The 18,962-nt window shown below is 41.9% G+C and overlaps 2 protein-coding genes across 12 annotated transcripts in view; one reads left to right on the top strand and one right to left on the bottom strand.

Annotated features, from left to right (window-relative positions):
• Positions 1–10,318, top strand: part of CCDC88A (coiled-coil and HOOK domain protein 88A) — a 201,921-nt gene extending 191,603 nt beyond the window's left edge. For 7 of the 10 annotated variants that reach the window (XM_090049744.1, XM_090049754.1, XM_090049750.1 and 4 more), the window contains one exon: positions 1,953–3,893. In XM_090049744.1, coding sequence (XP_089905870.1) covers positions 1,953–2,984 — 1,032 coding nt within the window. In that variant the 3' untranslated portion in view covers positions 2,985–3,893. Of the gene's footprint in view, positions 1–1,952; positions 3,894–6,734; positions 6,835–7,436 lie in introns of those variants that run through there. The other 3 variants (XM_090049774.1, XM_090049761.1, XM_090049766.1) reach the window with 1 other exon arrangement.
• On the bottom strand, positions 4,034–18,722 carry LOC149873693 (prolyl-tRNA synthetase associated domain-containing protein 1-like). Of its 2 annotated transcripts, XM_090049784.1 has the most exons (4): positions 18,342–18,722; positions 17,848–18,231; positions 5,649–5,654; positions 4,034–4,632 (listed from the first exon to the last, which is right to left on the bottom strand). In XM_090049784.1, the coding sequence occupies exons 1-4, from the start codon at positions 18,618–18,620 to the stop codon at positions 4,486–4,488; spliced, it is 816 nt and encodes a 271-aa protein (XP_089905910.1). In that variant the 5' UTR covers positions 18,621–18,722; the 3' UTR covers positions 4,034–4,485. The 2 variants fall into 2 exon arrangements, with proteins under 2 accessions (XP_089905910.1, XP_089905905.1); XM_090049779.1 differs by lacking the exons at positions 4,034–4,632; positions 5,649–5,654 and having other exon boundaries at positions 17,281–18,231; positions 18,342–18,573.
• Positions 18,723–18,962: the final 240 nt, after the last annotated feature.

Genomic DNA, 18,962 nt, shown 5'->3' with positions numbered 1-18,962 from the left:
AAATAGGGCTGAATTTCCTCCAAATTGGATCGGCACCCAACACTTCATGCAGCCCTACTGTCCACTCCAGCTGCTTCAGGACACTCACTGGATCTAACATGAAGCTAGTGCGGGGCTCTGATCCAATGCATGGGCTCATGTCATTCGGGCTGTGTGGCTCCCCACAGATTTGGAAGTTTTGTGGCAGGGAGGCGGTGGCAACATTAATTGCTGTGTTTCTGGGAAGAACTAATACTTCCACCACTCCTCTGCTGCCAATTTTTTAGACCTACAGGGAGCCTCATAGGCCAGAGATTGAGCACCACTGCTTTAGGGGATTGGCTTCTAGAGATCACTGAACCCACCGCCCTTACTTTTCCATAGGAAAATAAAGTCGTGGCCTCATTGACAAGTCTTCCATGTGTAGGATTTGAGTACGACTAGACCAAAGGTAGGGAATTATTTTAGCTGGAGGGCCACTAACAGACTTTTTGGTGAGCTATTGTGGGTCAGGTCAGCACCTCACCCCTTGCAACAACTCACCAATACTCCCTAAGGTCTCTGTGGAGACCAGCCCAGGACCCCCATAGGTAGGGTGTGCTCAGCCGGACAGATGGGATGGGGCTACAGGTGTGTGGGGAGTGGCATCTAGGGGTGGGACAGGTGGGTGGGGCTGGGCTTGCAGGAATGGGGCTCAGGGCAGATTTCAGTCTGCTCCCAGCATGGCTCCACAGTCACTGCTCTGATTTTGGCCACTTCGACCCTTCCCACTCACAGATGCTGCTTCTCACCCTCCTGCAGCTGCATCCCATCCACCGGACTGACTGTGCTGGGCAGGCGGGGGGCAACTGCCCCAGGCCCCGCATGTCGGGGGGACCTGTGGAGCCAGGCACAGTAGCTGCAGCGTAGACCTGGGTTAGGCAGTGGCTCCACATCCTGCCACTCAGTACCTTCCCCTCACCACTGCCGCCACCATTGGCTTCTTCGGGTCCAGGGCTTGTGGGATCGGAGCAGGGGCGGGGCCCCATGTGGGCTGATTTGCTTTGGGCCCCGCACTCTGCTTGGGTCACCTCTGCCTGCCTCTGGGGGTCCTGGGCCAGTCTCCGTGGAGACTACTTCTACCTGCCTGCTGCATCTGGCAGTGGGTGCAGGGCTAATGGGCCTGGTGCCTAGGCAGCATAACCAGGTCCAGTGATGGCAGTGGAGACCGCCAGCAACAGCTGGAAGGAGCTGCTGCTTCTGGGGCTGCTGGGAAGTGAATCCAGCCAGCTGCTGGGGAGACAGTGCTACCAGCTGCACATGTCACAACCCAGGCTGCCCCTAGGCCTGGACTGGCCAGGGATGAGAGACCCACCACAGGCTGGATAAAATCCCTTAGTGGGCCAGATTCAGCCCATGGGCTATATTTTGCCCACCCCTGGACTAGACTTTAGTCATTTAATTCCAGAGTGGTGAATCCTCTTGTATAGAAAAGGAAACCTATGTTCCTGTTTTTGGATATTGGATTTTTTCCCCAAGGACTTTCAGCCATGTTCACTGAACACAGAAGCTTTCCTAACAGTCTCCAGATAGAACTAGTAGCACATGTTGTTCAAATTGTTATGAAATTCATTGATTAGTTGTTTAATAGAGGGCAACTGGGTGAGAAATTCTGATTAGTTTATTCACTGATCAGCTTCTTGTTATCAGACAAGAAACAGTAACTCATAAATTGCAGATAGTTTTGCCTCCCATGTGAATCTAGTTCCTTAAAGCCAATGTGTGCAAAAGTTCAGAATTGTATATAATTTACATACAGGTGGTAAAAACTACCTTTTGTGACTTTCCCAGGATTAATTATTCTTAAACAGTTAAAATAAATGTAGTGTTACATACAAACTAATTATATGCAGTAATTGGTGTTTGTTTTCATGACAAAAAAAGGAAATTAAATGAGAATTATACAATACATTCCTTCGGATATGTTTTGACAGACGAAATCTTCAAGCCAAGAGAATCTTTTAGATGAAGTAATGAAAAGTTTATCTGAGTCTGCTGACTTAGCAGGAAAAGAAAAACTAAGGAAACAGTCATCTGCCAGCTGTGGCATCATCAGGTCATTAAGTGTGAAAAACACCATTGACTTCTCAGACAACAGGTCAGCAAAACCTGAACAGCTTGTAAGGCCAAGCCCTCGTAAAACTGAAGACACCTATTTTACCAGCTCTTCAATAAAATCTTCATCAAGCACTCAAGGGAAAGCTAAGTTAGTAAAAGAAAGAATACAAACAAATATATCACAACGACAATCAAAAGATTGCAGCCATTATGCTACTTTACCTCGTGCAAGCAGCGTGATTTCTACAGCGGAAGGAACTACTCGAAGGACAAGCATTCATGATTTTTTATCTAAGGACAGTAGGCAGCCTATATCAATTGATCCAGCACCACCTACAGCTGATAGAAGCACTTCATCAGCATCTAGTGAGTACTGTGCGCGCCAACAGTCCTCTAACATTTTTCATTATACAGCTCACATTGTAAATTTTGTTCCACAAAATGATTTATCTGATACAGTTAAACCAGATCACTCAGGATATAAATCTGACAAGTCTAGGACTTCAAAAATGGGAAGATCAAATTTTCTTGACAAAACTTTCTCATTCAGCAGTCTGTCTAATGATAAAATTGATGTACCTGACAATGATAGCACAGGGTCTTTTACTGTGGCTCATATATCCCAGCCATTTTTATCCATTAACACTGAATTGGTTAGTAATATAAGTGGATTACCGCAGAGGTCTGTATCAAAAACAACTGATCAGACAATTTCCCCATCCGTTAAATCTGTACAGAAAGATCAGAAGCAGTCTTCTGATAACCAGAAGTCTGATAACAGTAACCTACAATCATCTCTAAGTAGTGATTTTACTACTGCTGCATGTGTAAATACTAGTGAGAATGAATCCCCATTACTGGTTTCTGAAGATAATCAAACGGTTTGGTATGAGTATGGTTGTGTATGATAAGAGAGATGCAATATTAAATATATATGTTCAAATATGAAATTTAGTAGTTCTCATCAATATGCTGGTTTAGGGAATGTTCCACTAAAATTAAGAAGTAGTTTTCTTGTAGGTCTGTGTTTTTTTTATCTACGAATGATGATATAGTGCTCATCTGTGAATGATAGCATGTGTATGAATGTAAAATTGTAACCACACCAAAGCTTGCATGAAACCATTAATTGCACTGTATATTTTTGCATGCCTTTAAAAGCCTTAATACAAGCTAATGTTCTGTATTTTTGTCACTTGTTACCAGTATTTGGGGGGGTTTGTGCATTACTGAATGCATGTTAAAGAAACTGCATGCTGCGTTGCCAAAAATGGCATAACAAACTAGGTGATTTTCATCAAGACAATATTTCTCAGCTGTCTTATTTGCTTTCAGATGCACAGCAACTCATAGATTACGTATTTTAAGTAAAAATGCCTATGCTTATTTTTTGCTTTCACAACTACAGTACTAGTACGAAGAAAATGTTCAGAGAGATTTCAGTGTCTTGCTTTTTATTTATATCATGTTTTGCGTGTCATTCTGCTCAAGGAGTAAGTTATAGTGCAAATAATTCAGTGCCTGTAGTTTGCACAATAAATATGGGCTGCTGTTCATATTTATTAAATATCTGAACTTTAAATGCATTGTTAAGTTTCATAAACATAAATGGTAATGTGTTTGAAAGATAGCAATCAAACTAAGTGTAGCATTTGCATTGAAAAAATCTCCCCCTTCATTCTTTTCTCTTTCCTGTGCTCTGTCTTCCAATGTCTGATGTACAAAGGTGGTCAAGTGTGCTCTGTTCATTTGGAATCAAGTAACATTATAGTTTTATGAGTATCTTACAATGTGTAATAATAAAAACCTTTACTAATTATGGTGGAAATTCTTATTTGTTCTTCTGCTCAAAGACAATATTGGTGAATTAGAAAATGAGGCATATAAAGATTTGGCAATAATATTAACATGTAGTGCAGCTCAAATCAAGTAAATTTTAAAAAATGAATTATAAAATATATCAGCTCAGGAATAATTAATGAAATCATCTGTTAAACACAAGCTGGCCAGTTAAACAGAAAATGCCAAAAGGGAACTGTTTAAAATGTGGTAAATAAACATTTTAAATAGAGTTTTAAAATTATACCAGACTTTAGTTAATATTTAAAACGATTGTAGAAATTAGACCCTGATGCAAACATCAGCATTGTTTTAAGAAATAAAAACATTGTTACAGACATTTAGGGCTGACATGTAGTTGTATTATATAAAGGAGTTTTGCAGTATGAAAACCTGCAGAAATCTGTCTAATAGTGACTTTTTTATTTTAACTTCTACATTTGTTTTTTGACCTTCAGTTCTGTAGGTCACAGCATAGCCAGCAGGAGACACTGGACTTCACAGTCTCAGGCCAGCAAGGGGGCAGGAGTGCTGTAAGAACAAGGACTGTAGTGTAACAGGAGAGAAGCACTAGTTTTTGTGTGTCACTTCTATAGGAAAATCTCCAGCTGATGTAGGAGCATCACTGATAAACTCCAGAGGAAGCCACTTAAGTGTCTCTTCTGCATTATGTAGTACTTCTGAAGGTGGGACTAGGAAGTGGAGAAGGTTAAGTATCTTAGAGATTCCATAAAGAGAAAAAGTATGCGTTTTTCAAAGCGATATTCACACACATCACATATTATTGGGATGCTTACGCTCCCTCCCCAATCTAGTTATGTTCAGAACCTCCTATTCATGTCATTGTTAGATCTCCTCTAAAGTTAGTGCCTGGTGTAAACACAAAAAGAAATACTGTCAGCATACTTCTTTCTTTCTTTTCACATGTACAGAATATAGTAATCTTGAATCACTTCATTTTCCTTTATTTCTTTTTTGTTCCATATGTGATTAATTCCATTTTAACATATGTAGAGCAGAAATAAATTTTACAAGTTATATGTTCTATATAATCTCATAGATATGAATTCCTGCAGTACCTGACATGAACTCAGAAAATAAACTACAAGCATTAATATTTTTTAACTAATAGCAAGCTAAGTCTTGTAAGAACTAACAACTTATTTTATTCAGGTAAACACCACAAATGACACGGCATATCTGCTGGTATTCAGTAGCTAGGCCAAGGTTTGAAAGGAAAAAAATTGAGTTTTAATGTATCCTCAAACTATGAGGTATCCTCAAACCAAATGAAGTTGAGGCAGGGGAAACTTGCCAACGATGTCATCTCTGAATCACTCTAGTTCTTTCCTAAGTACAAGTTTACACAAATTAATTTGGTAACTAATACAATATCTATAATTTAAGGCAACATTTACCTAATTATACATAAAATAATTCCATTGTCCTGTGCTAGTTTTTGTCTTGTGCATATGCCTGATCAACCAAATTACAGATGTGCAACTTAAACCACTTCAGCACTTGATCCTAATTTATCCTAAAACTTTTTATTTCACCCTGGCAGTTGGAAGTAGACTTTGTTGGTGTAATTTTTCTTTACAATTAACTTGCAGACCAGTTTATGTGCCAGAGTAAGGTTAAATAATTTAAGTATTAATGAGAAGCAGCTGTTTAAATCCCACAGCTTTAATTGGGGTTCTCAAATGGTCTTTTCCAGCCTGAATCATTACAACTTTCCACTTTTTAAATTTCTGACAAATGTATTGCATACCAGTGATAGCATGATTTTGAAAAGTAATCCTGTTTTCCTGGCATTTTTACACTGGGCCTGTTCTTGGCTTATTATGTAGTATGGGAACAAGAGCAGGCTCCTTTATAAGGCCGTATTACATTTCAAAAACCCACTCTTGTCAGTTTATTAGTTTATTATATTTGAAAGAAAACATTCTGATATAGAGGGTTTTTCTGTGTTCCTCTGGACTTCCCTGCCTGTCAAATGCCAACACATGTTGATTCTGTCTTTCAGTTTCTGTTTAAGTTTTGAAGGACCACAGGATTCCTCAGATCCCCTCAGTGTTGCTCCTAGATCAGTCAGAGGGCTCTCTACAAAGCACACACTGCATTCATTTCTTGCTCCCAGCTGTTGCCGTTCTAGTGCCCTGCTGGCCTTAGTCAAGGAAAAAATAGGCTAAAAAAGTATTTTGCATGGCAATTTAGAGCACTAAACATACAACCACCAGTCAGAAATGGATGTTGGGCATTAAGTATTTGTTTTGTTATGAACAGTTTTGCTTGCAATGGAAGGTTTGCTTGACACTGCTTTTCCAGGTGAACAGTAAGATACTGCATTTTGCATGTTCCATGTGCTGCATGCAAAGGTTATTTCCCGTTTTACGGAGTTGAATGTAGTAATTTCAGTAAATATGCATAGCTACCTGCAGCTAGGGTGAAAACAATAAAAATTGAACCAAATTCTCTGCTGGTATAAATGGACGTAGCCCCATTTATTCTGACAAGTTTTGGGGGTTTTTTCATGCTGGCAGAGGTTCTTTAAATGTTGATTTTATCCTCTTGTGTTTCTTAAAAACTTGAATTTTTTTCAATGCAAAAATAAAGGTGAATTGCCTACAGGCCTATGGTAAATAGTAGTAAAGTGATTCTCTTCCTTCCCTCCCTTCTTATATGGTCCCATTCCTTCACAAAACGTTTTTTATGCCCTCTTGCAGGTGTATTCTACTAAGCAACAATGCATTGTAATGTTTGAGGGTTTTTATCTTGTCTTACTAAATGAAATAATATGAAATGCTTTTTTCCTACAGATGTGGAAGCTATACCAGAAAGCAGAAATTCAAAAAGCAGGTCTAGGGAGCCACAAAGCTCCTAATTCTATTACCCACTACATGAGGTGTGGGCCAAGTGGTGAGTTTCCTGCCCAAAATGTAAATGAGATTAATTTCATTTACAACAAACTAACAGCATTACATATAAGAACAAGTGCATATTGCATTAACAGATGTAAATATTGCTTGCTTCACTGGCTTTCTATCTTGCTTTTTATAGTAGTAAGCCAGAACAGGAGTTGTGTAACTAGTTTTTGTTTTGTCTGCTTAGGCAGGGATAATTAAACCATTTAAACTTTTTTCCCCTGTAAAATGTCACTCTTTTCATAGATATATATTCAGATTTCCAGGATATTTTTAAACATTGTCAAAACCTTAAAATAGAAACATAAAATCAGCTTAGAAAATAATATGGAAGTCACTTTTTTTAGAAAGGGATAGAAAATGCAAAAGTAACACGTATAACTATTTAGATGTATGTGCTGTTCTGCATAGCAGGGAAAGTGCTGTTATGTAAGTTTGTCTTTGGCATTCTGTCCTTTTCTTGTCCTCACCAAAACACCTCCTATGCATGCTGTTAGTTCTGTTAGCAACTTTGCACTCTGTATTTTTTCTCTCTTCTACACTTCAAGCTTTTCTCATGTTTTCTTTCTTCTCTTTCTGCCTTTCACTTGAACACAGAGAGAAAAGTGTCCTTCAGTATCTCAATATGAAGCCTTTATTTCTGAAGTAACAAGACAGCGACTATAGGAATCATTAATAAAAAATAATTAAGGGAACTTTTTACAATACTTCGTGAATAGAGCAGGCAAGAAATGCAAACCTTCCTTCCTTCCTTCCTTGAATCAAGGAGCTCTACTGGAGTCTGCTGCCGAAATGTTTTAGATGGTCTTAGGAATTATTGCACATTGCACTGTTGTTAAGATCTACTGAATAAAGGACAGTTTTCATCTCCATAAGGACCAAGCATTTAAGGTCTCAAGAATTACTCCAGGAAAAAAACTACTACTTTCATCATTTGTTTATGAACTTACTCACTGGTTGCTTACAGCTTCTGCTAATAATTAGCAAAAAAATCTAGCTGTTTATATCTAGTTCTGTAAATCTGAAATAAATGCTGTAGCATTTTGTGGAAATGTACTGTATATTCAGGTACAAAGAATCCCACAAGCTTACTGGCTCTTCTTCACTGCCTTACTTGGTTAGCATTATCTGCATGAAGTTGCTCTTTAAAAGAAAAAAATCTATGCTGATTATTATTTTGGTGCATACAGCAAAAGAAAATTCTGTTTACAAACACATTGGACCAGATCCCATAATAAAATGGGGGCTTTGGAATATTAACGCTACATAGAATTTCATGTTTTCAACTTGTGTTTTCAACATTCACAAGTCATACAACGCATATATTCAGCTGTACTTGACAGGAAATTAACAAAAGTAAATTAACAATAACTTTTTTGTAAGATGGTTTTTCAACAAATGGCATTCCCAGGATAAAACTTTCTGATACTAAATGTTTGTTTGAACTACTTTATTTTCTTAGTGTTTTTTTTTAATTTGTGTTTAGACATGAGCTGACTGTGGCTTAGAAAGTATACTTATCACAGTGTAAATAATGTCATCCACATTTTACAATATTTTTTCTTACGATTCTCTTCTTCTAGTAAGCTATTGTTTTGTTCATCATAATTTTACATTAAAGTTGATAATTGTTATTGGTACTGTTAAAGCATTTGTATGCATTTGTTGTTTTAAAAACATGTGCAGAAAGGAGATTTAATTAATCCGAGGAAACATACATGAAAGTATTGGGAGATCCCAATTTATATTAAATATCATAATTTTATTTTCTTACAAATCACTAAGCAGATTAATAATTTCTATGAAAAACATTAAATTAACTGTTAATCCTGAAAACAGTTTTGCACATGAGCAACTTCCCCCCTCAGTTGATTCCATGCATGTTAACAGGATAATGAACATAAGTTTATTTAAACATAGGCATAAATGTTTGCAGGTCAGAGCCATAAATTGTATTTACATCAAACTGACAGCTTTTCCTAGCCTGTTTGATAAGGCACCTACGACTACTTTAAAATGAGAAGTCTGTTAGACTTTTTTATGATCTATAACAAGGTTGCATGAACAAGTTTTAACAGAATCATTTTCCATTGGAGAATGCATTTTGTTAAACATTAAACACTTTGTCAACTCATAATAATTTTGATGAAATTTTGTAAATGAGGAAAACAAAGGTGGGGGGATTCTGGTAATTTTTGGAATGCAACATTTTGATGTTTCCTTTTCAAAAAACTTTTGTTTTTAAATGTTTTTTGCATAATAGTATTAAAATAGAAGTCTAAATAAAAAATTAGTTGGTTCTTGTAAAAAAAAAAAATGTTTTGATCAACTTGAAGCAATTCATGTGTGTTTTTTCTTTCAAGAAAATTGTGAAAATTTTAGATTTTGTTCATAATTGCAATGAAAAATTTTGAAATCTTCCACAACACAGAATTTCTATTCTCCATTCAGCTCTAATAATCACGTTTGTGAATTTTTATCCGATTGGTAAGATTTTTTTGATCACTGACTCTTATGTAGAAGGTGCATTCTGGTTCCCATTATTATTAGTTGCAGACACATATTAGTTTACATGGCAAAAGCTTTGAGATCATAGGCTAAAGCAAAGGTTTCCTTTTCTTATTTGGTAGAAAGAAGGTACACAAGTGTTAATTAGGACACTGCCCATTATTATAAAGGTCTGATAATATATGACATTTCTCATGTTTCGTCTTAATCATACTTCTGCATTCTTAAGGCTCTAATCCTGTAAATAGTCCTTTTTCATAAGGTTCAGTTTGGATTAATGACATTCAGCACCTCACGCCATAAAACTAGCAAAGTCAGTAGTATTGGTTAAGTACAGCTATCTGGATTTACCTGGCCTACATTTTAATGGCCAAATCCAAGTTACAGGGTACAGGTACAAGGTACAGGGATTATACAGCTCTGTGTTCATAGGTATGCCTGCCTGCATTCATTGAAAAAATTCCTGCCAGTAGAGGTCAAGAATGGCATATTGGCATGACCAAAGCACTGCATGTTGCCTGTTCTGTTGCTTTTCTATGAAGTACATTCTGCGCAGCTATCATGACTAACATGCACTTCTGTAGTATGCCCTCACCAGATTTCTGACTGGCCATGTCCATATTCTCAGACTGGGTCTTCTCCTGATGTTGTGTGTATTTATATTTTCAGTAGCCTTGTGAGTTTGGTTGAGATGTAAAATTCTTACCCTCCTATGCACACTACCTATTTGCCCCTCTTGCATTCCTGTACTCAAGTGCATCTGTATGGTAACAGGCAGGATATATTCCAAATATCCATATAACTTTATGAATATAAAAAAAAAGTGCAGAATCCCTCCATGTAGTTGCTCTCTTAACACTATCTCCCTTACAGAGCATATCACAGGGTAGAGGAGCATTTGCTGATCATCTCTGCTCCAACAGTTATGATCTATTCTATACCAAATAAATAAAAGCCTTGCACTACTATAATGCCTCTTACATTTACAGTCTATACTATTTTTATAAAATCTATGACAAATGTCATATGAGAACCACTTCACACCTATAAAAAATGCAGACACATCTGGGGGATGCAACAATTATTTAACTGCATGCAACACAACAACAATTTAGGAGAAAAGAAAACCTGTTGTTCCCAATTTAAGATTACAATAGGTGTAATACCATATGTATAATTTCCATTTAACTTTCTTTTGGGGAAGGTTCATCTGATGCTACAATAACATTTCCAAAATGTATTATTTCTTTAACCTGTCCTCTAAGACATGATACAATTTCAGCAAAGGAGCTTATGTATGATCTTTAGTGTAGACAATACTGTATGTGTAGATAATAACTTTGATAATAAAATTGCCTTAAAATAATTAATCTGGGTGTGACAATTTAAACACCATTTTACATAAAATGTCATATTTTTTAAGAAATGCATATTAAGGACTGTTTAAGTAGTCATTTCATACATTGTCATTATATTGTTAACGTCAAAAATCCATTTTATTCACGCTTCAAGTGTGTTTACATTCTGAAAAGTAATGATATTGGAGAGATGTGCTTTTAAATGAATTATCAATCTGTGCTCACTTATTATGACACTAGCTCAGGGGTGTCCAACCTTTTTGAATGTGGGGCTGGATCATGAACTTTTTATCACCCAGTGGGCCGGTAAGCCATATTCAAAGATCCTCACAGGAAGTGGTATCACATCAGGAAGTGATGTCACATGATGACACCAATGAAGTTGCAGGAAGTGACAATGAAATGGGTCTAACCAGTTCAAAACTCTCCCTCTATAACATCCACCTCTGCCACTTTGGGACAGTATACTGAGCTAGATGGTCCATGGGGCTGATGAAGTCTGGCACTTTTTATGCTCTTATGTTCAGAAGCTCTTATGTTCTTTGGCTGAGCTTCCAAACTATGGCTGAGATTTGAAAAAGGGGGTAGATAGGCATGTTACAAACTTGTCATAAAAGATTTGGAGCCCTATAAATCCCACTCATTTTAATGGAAGTTGGCCTTGTGACTCAGCTTTGAAAATCTCAGCCCAAGGTGCCAACCAAATAAGTCAAAACATATTTTGCATTTCTATGCAGTGCATCTGTGTGGGGCTCTCCAAACATTTTACACACATGAAATAAACCTAAGGATGAGCCCAGCCGGAGCAGCAGGTGCTCAGCTGCACTTTCCCCTACCTGCGCTGGTCAGTCCCCAGTGGCACATGGCTCCGCCACCACTTCTGCTGGCTGGTGCTGACCCTGGCAGGTCTGTCCCATCTGGAGCAGCATGCAGCTGAAGCCAGCTTCCCATGTGCTGCTGGGGACGGGAGGAGCCCGGCCGGCTCTACACTGGCCAGCAGAAGTGGCAGTGGAGACATGCGCTCCTCGGGACAGGACGGGACAAGTCTGGCCGGAGTGGCAGGGGCTCAGCTGCATTTTTCCCCCTACCTGCGCCAGTCAGTCCCAAGTGGTGCACGGCTCCGCCACCGCTTCTGCTGGCTGGTGCTGACCCGGCCAGGCTCCTCTTGTCCCCAGCAGCACGTGAGAAGCTGGCTTCAGCTGCATGCTGCTCTGGATGGAACAGACCTGCCCAGGTTGGCACCAGCCAGCAGAAATGGCAGCAGAGCCGTGTGCTGCTTGGGACTGACCAGCGCAGGTAGGGGGAAAGTGCAGCTGAGCCCCTGCTGCTCTGGCTGGGCTCATCCTGTCCCAAGAGGCACACAGCTACTCCTCTTCCCACACGCACCACATCAGCAACGTCAAGCTGATGCAGTGTGTGTGGGAACCTTGTTCCTTCAGCAGCCATTAGGAAGCTGCTGAGGGGCTGGGGGAGAGATAAGGGGGGGGAAACGAAAGTAAACCATGTTTGCTTGTGTTTCCCGTTGCAGCACCGCAGGCCTCAGAAAACGGCTTGGCAGGCCATGTGTTGGATAAGTCTACATCATCTCTTTCTTCAGAAGAGTATCTTAGTAGAGCAGAGCTCCTAGTTACTTTTAGTTTTTCTTGCTGCTGTTAATTTTGTGAAGAACTGTAACTCTTAACTATACATAGCTAGAGTATTATAAAAACATTAGGAATAGGGCAGAACTTTGTAAGTGAATATAAAACGTCACAATTTCAGCTATGCAGTATTTGAACCTTTGATTTTTGGTGACTATTACTGTTGCTAAGACCAAGTATTAAATTTTAGACTTTTTGAGGAGGAGGAAGGGAAGAAAATTGAGGTTGTTCTGTGTACACTGGGGACACAAGTTACACATAAACTGGGTTAAGTGATCAGAAATGGGTTTAAACCTTTAACAGAACAGAAGTTCAGTGCACATAAACCACTTTCAAAATGGCCAAAATCAGTTTAAGATAAATCTGGTTGGATGTAGTATCAGACTTAACTGATTTAGTTCAAACTGGTTTATGTCCCAGATCCTTTCCTGGTTCAGGTTAACTCACAGTCCCATAGCATCCCAGGATGTTTTACAGCCCTGGGCTATGCTGCCTGCTCTAGTGGAGCAGATACTGCGTCACCCCTCTGCACCTTAGCCTGCTTCCTGCCTGTGTCCATCAGCCCATAAAGCCAAGGGAGCAGCCCCCCAAGGCAGGGTCTACACAGCATGTGCGGGGGGAAGCCCCTGTGGTGCAGGCTTTTAGCCCTCTTCCCAGCTACTGATTGCTTCAGTGGCTAAAGGGGAGAGGAAGAAGGAGACCTCTGGGCCAAGTGCCTGCCCATGCAGTCCTACATGAGGATATTGAGAAGCCCTGCCTTGTGGGGCTTCCCAGGGTCCCCCAGCCTTGGGCAGACCCAGGAAGCTGGGGGGAATTCTTGCCCTCCCAAACTGCATTGCTGTTTGCCTCAGCCCCTGCCAGCCTCAGGGATCAGAGGGAAATTCTGCTCAACAGCTAGTTTTGCATTAGCTGCTGTGAGTCTGAGCAAAACTAATGCAGGGCAGAGAATTTTCCCTCCACTCCCTAGGCTATCTCTGAGACTTGCAGCAACTAAGGCAAGGAGCTGGGGTTTGGGAAGGGAAGAACTCCCTTCAGGTCCCTGGGGCTGCCCCAGACTGGGGGACCCTGGGCTGGAGTACCCCCCCGCCCCAAGGTGGCAACTCCTTGATGTCCCCATGCTGGGCTGCACAGGCAGACACTTGGCCCAGAGGTCTCCTTCTCCCTCCCCTGTGGCAGCCACTGAAGCAATTAGCAGGTGTGGGGGGGAACCTCAGCTCCCCAGGGCTGTCTGGGCTGGGGAACCCAAGGTGGGCCAGCACCCAGACAGGGGGCTTCTTAACCTCCTGTGGAGGGACAGCAGAGCTCTGGGGACACCTGACTGGGCTGGCAATGGCCAGAAAGATGGGAGATGTGCTCTAGTGCCCCCTCCCCCCCCCACACACACACTGGCCTGGGCCTTTCCCAGTTGAAAACTGAGTGTCAGTTAAGTTGGATATCAGTTCAACCTACACAGCTTAGAAGCTGCTTAGATTGAATTGATTCAGCCTCAGGCTTTTTGATTGTCTGTACTTAGCCTTTAAGACTTGCAAAACATATCAAATTGTTATTACACAAATGTAGAGGTAGCTGAAAAATACAGGCACCATTCAGTCATTAATGGCCCTTATTTGAGGTGATTTAAGTCGTTTTTATTCCTTCAGAATGTCATCTTCTGACTTCAGAACAGGTAATGGATATCTCATGGAAATACTGGTGTAAATTTTCAAAAGCATTTAGGGATTTTGGGTGCCCAGAAGAAGATACCTTAAATGGAGTGCTTTCTTCAGTACTTTAGTATTTGCTGATTTTTAGGTCTGCATTTTAATGTCCTGCGGTCTTGTGGTTTGTGGATCCAAAACGCTCAGAAAGTTCATTGAATCTGCCTGCTCGTTGTTAGATGTTGTATTTAGATCTCTTATTTAACTAAAATGTACAAAGGCGCATGTAGCTAATCATCTTCCTATTTACTGTTCAATATAGGTTCTGTTAGCCTAATTGATCAGCCCATTCTGAACAAACATTTCCCCTAGTGAGGCATCTGCTATCATTCATTGATGGAAAACCTATGATGAATATGCACCTTTTTGGTGGGCAAGAAAATGGGAATTGCCACACCAGGTCACCTGCCCCTCATAATTCAGCTACTGTGAAAGTAGCAAATGTTAAATGCTTCAGCAGTAGATGCTAACAACCGTGCTATGGATATACTGAAATAATCTGCTGAATGGAATTTTTTTTTTCTTAATTCACATCAGTTAATGATTGTCTTAATTTCTAAAAAAAGATTTAATTCTGTTATGAGGAAAAAATGCAACATCATATAATGTACATAAAAGGCTGCCCTTTTTTTGTAATGCTTTGAAGACCTAGGACATATTATTAAAATGCAGCGCAAGTCCCAGAGAGAGATTTCACATTGTATTTGTAGGAGATTCCTTTTTTTAAGAATTCATATATTTTGCTTTTCATGGTCTTTATTACTGTATTTACTCGAACAGAAGATGACCCTCATTAGAAGACGGCTCCTGAATAATTAGATTCTATATATGGGAAAATGTATAAAATTATCATTTTCCAGGTACAGAATCTAATTATTGGCGTTTTGCCTTCAATTTGTCCTCTCTCCTATTGCTACAGCAAGGAAAATAAATCTGGGGGGGTCAGATAGCTCCCTTGTTCTCTGCTTCCTCCCCCTCACCCCAACTTTTTCCCCTGGCAGCTCCTTCCCTGTCTCCTTACTGTCAGACCCTGCTCCCTCTGAGCACTTGGAAGTAAGGAGGAAATTAAAAAACAATCTTGAATTTAAACATGGCTGTAGCAATTTGCAAATAGTACCCATGTACTTAGTTCACCCAATATTGATGCATGTTACCTTTTTTTAAAAACAGCAAGTTTTAGCACAGGTACTGTATGGACACGGCCTTAAGCAGCACTTTGGCACCTACTTACATGTAATACAAACGTTTTTATTATTATTATTTTGTTTCAAAGGCCAAATTAATTCTAGATTCATTTGAGCAAACCCCAATAGTCAAGTTCCAAAATTCAACTGAGCAGAGCTCAATCATCAAGGCTGTGTGGCTCCCTCCCAGACGCATCAGTCTGGGGCTTTGGATACTCCCCAAATCCAGGCATGCATCTTGCACGCAAACCCAAGGACCAGAGACCTTGGGGTTCAGCTGCCCCCTGTCTCGCATGATTTTTTTTTTTTAGGTAAATGTTTTCCTGTTCCAAGCCAAATCAATTCCAAGCCCATGAGTCAGTCAAGAACTATGTGGCCCTACTACCAGCCACCACCACCCTGCGCTTCAAATGTTTCAAAATCTTAGCATGTTATTAGCCCAAATTCAAAAGCATGTAGTTCATTGGGCTGGGCCCCACCAGAGTCAACAGCATTACCAGCCATGGTGACCCCCTAGCTCAGTATGTGGGTGTACTCTAAATACCACCACAAGATCAACTTGCTAAATGAACCCCAACTTAAGACCGGAACCTAACGTTCTTGTCACGAGCCCTGGGATGCTCTAAAAATTTATATGCAGATGAAGTGCAGGGCAACCTGGTCTGGCTCCACCTCATGGAAGGCAGGGCCTCACTGCCAGGCTGAGAGAGGGGATTCCAGAGGGATTCTGGGTAAACTGTTTGGGGTTCCATTTTGTGTTGTTTGCCAGACATTTAAGGCTGGTGGAGAAGCAGGAATCATTGGAAATGGGAAAGAAAGGAACAGCTCAGCTGTCGGAGTGAAGAAATAAAAATGTATGTAATGTAGTGGCTTACCAAAACTTGCAAGACAGCACGGAGGGGAAGGCTGACCATTGTGAATCTACAAATGCCTCTAAATGTGAGCATCTTAGCTATATAATTTATGGTGATGTGGGATTGTTTGTGGGGTTTCCCCCTAACTTGCTGCTTTGGCCTTTTGGCTAAGTGAGTAAGGCTAGGGGGAGTCTGAACTCCAAGGCCTTAGGGCCTAGGACCTGCACAGTAGGATGTTTGCCATGGATTTGGGAGCAGCTGAAGCCCCAGATTGGTGAGTCTGGGAGGTAGGTTATTGGTAGTGTCATATAGACTTGAAAGATTGAGCTCTGCTCAGTCAAAATTTGGGACTTAATTTGGAACCGTTTTGGCCTCAGAAACAATTAAAAAAAAAAAATCAGTATCTCGGCCTTCCAGTTAAGATCAAGCATTTTTGACACCAAGGGGATGGTGTCAACTGGCTATGGCCCACCCAGACCTGGTGCTTGTTCCCTCCTTGGGGAGCAACTGCCAGTTGTTGTTTTTTTTAAGGGCCACAGTCAAATAAAAATCTTGGGTCGTTTTTTCTGGGATAGCACGGCCAAAATTGGACATACAGCTCCAGGTACATGAAATTCTTTTCAATGACCCCCAGATCTTGTGATAATTTAGAATCTCACCTCCGAGATCCATATATGGACAGTTTCACCACATGCAGCTGCTATAACCCTTGTGCAGAAGATGAGCTCAGGTGCCCTTCCTGGAGAGCAGTTAAGGTGGTGAGAGGAATGACTAGGTGGAGACAGTCCATTCCCAAGAACTGATGTGTGGAGAGTCACCATGGACTTGAGCTTCTGCATAACCTCTTAGCAGGTGGAGCTTGGCCTCCGAAACCCTTGTGCTCTGGCTTTTCTGTAGGACAGCAGGTTCTTACTCCCTGAAAGAACAAGCTGGAACAAACTCAACAAGGAGTATCTTGCAGGAATTTCCAGTCCCTGCTGGCTTTAAAGAGAAAAGAGAGAATCTGGCCTTAAATCTGAACTTGGTCTCTCTCTCTCTCTCTCATTTCCCACAATATATATCAAAGTAGCTGTCTAAACAAAGGAAACCCAAGGGCTGGAACATGGGACTGATACCAGCAGAGACCCTGTTTCCAGTGAGACTGCAAGACAGAACTAATTGTGAAAATGGAAAGGAAATAAACCTGCACCACAGCTAATAGACACTCAAACGTTTTCTTTAATATAGCAAAGTTGGTTTTCTAGGCAAACCAACAAAATGAAAATGCAGAGGGAGGCATGCCATTTACCTCCCTTTTCATGACTGGCTCTGCCACTTGAGAACATGATCCCAGATTTTGCAAATGTTCCAGTACTCCAGACTGAGTCAGTCCCCCCTCTCAACTTTCAGTTCAGCATGAATGAAGAAAAGTTTCTGTTTTATCTGACTTGTTAAGAGAATACTGTAGAGCTGCTGCAGTGGGACTCTATATGGCATAGCAGAGAGGTCAGATTCACAAAACCAAAAAGTAATCTTGTAGCAAAACCAAATTGTTTGTTTTTTTAAGTCTAGAACAATGGGAAGGTTGTGTTTTCATTAGAAAAGAAACTCTGGGTTATAAAATGCAAAGCTGCGGAGTGAAAAACGTAGGTGCCTGCCTGTTATTTGTAAGTAGTTAGTATGTCGTCAGCTAATAAGCCCTGGCAAAATTTGCAGCTGGGTTACATTGGCCTACTTTCCGTTGTCCTCGAAGTGGATGAGGAGAGGATCATGCCCCGTGGACTTCACAAACCTCAAGAAGTCCTCTGGCGTCAGGCCCATTGTCGCGGCATTGGTCATGGGGTGGAAGTAGACCCTGTCGTAGCCCCCATCCAAGAAGCCGGCATCCAGCACCAACCTCACGTCCCCACCAGTGTCGCAGAACAGAGCCAAGGGGGTGGCGCAGCCCTGGCCCACTTTCAGCTTCTCCTGCATGGCTTTTTCATCTGCGAAGCGGAGGGTCCCGCTGCCTAGCCCCAGCTTCTTGCCCAGGTCATTGAGGTTCACCTGCCGGTCATGCAGCGCCGTCACCAGCCACAGCCCCTTCTTCTTCTTGTCCCTCAGGAAGAGGTTCTTGCTGTGCCCACCCCCCAGGTGCCCCACGTGCCGCATCAGCTCCTCCACCGTGAAGACCTGTCGAGGAGGAAGCGGGGGAGAGCGGTCAAACCAAAGGCCCGCGCGGGGCAGCGACTTCCGGGCACACGGGGAGCCCCCCGGCGGCCACGTGGCGCCCCCGCCCGCACCTCGGGGTGCTCCACGCAGAGTGGGCTGATGCCCAGCGTCCGCAGCCGCGCCTCCAGCTCCCCCCGCAGCCCCGCGCCCGCCGCCGCCTGCTGCCCCCGCGCCTCCATGTCGGGATCCGGCCGAGCGCGCTGCAGGGCCCCAGCTCCACCCCGCCTCCGGGAGCGGCGTCGTGAGGGCGGCGCCTGCCCTGAGCCAGGTGGCGGGTGCTGTGAGGGGGCGAATACGACAAAAAGAAAGGCTCCATACAGCTGGGGGGGAGGGTTATATGTCCTTTTCATACAGCCCTCTTGCGAATCCCAAATCCTAGTGACCCAAGCTCAGGAAGAGCCAGGCCCTCAGCTCTGTCCTCAGGCGAAGGGGCTTCGCACGGTTTGCAAGAAAGCCCAAGGATGGGCAAAGCTGCCAGGGGAAGGGGCTGCGGAGCCACCGAGCTCTGCAGTTGAACCGCGGCTTCCCCTCACTAACGTGGAGCCCGACACTGCCCTTGTGCTTCACCCACACCGGTAAGGAGTGACCAAGACTTAAGAAGTTGCAAACGAGGCAAGGAAGGAAGCAGGCAGTTAAACCCAGTACCTGGCTGCTACCTCTCTAGACTAGTGGTCTCCAAACTTTTCTGATCG

The sequence above is a fragment of the Crocodylus siamensis genome, chromosome 1 (genome assembly GCF_052110815.1).
Source record: "Crocodylus siamensis isolate JL-2025a chromosome 1, ASM5211081v1, whole genome shotgun sequence".
Lineage (NCBI taxonomy): Eukaryota > Metazoa > Chordata > Crocodylia > Crocodylidae > Crocodylus > Crocodylus siamensis.
Note: the sequence above shows the minus strand (reverse complement) of the source record. Positions and strands in the feature narration are given on the sequence as shown.

Coding starts and splice junctions, on each gene's coding strand:
- LOC149873693 (XM_090049784.1), bottom strand. CDS start 18,620: ATGAAAAGGACATATAACCCTCCCCCCCAGCTGTATGGAGCCTTTCTT. Junction 18,232..18,341: donor TCTGCGTGGAGCACCCCGAG/GTGCGGGCGGGG, acceptor CCTCCTCGACAG/GTCTTCACGGTGGAGGAGCT.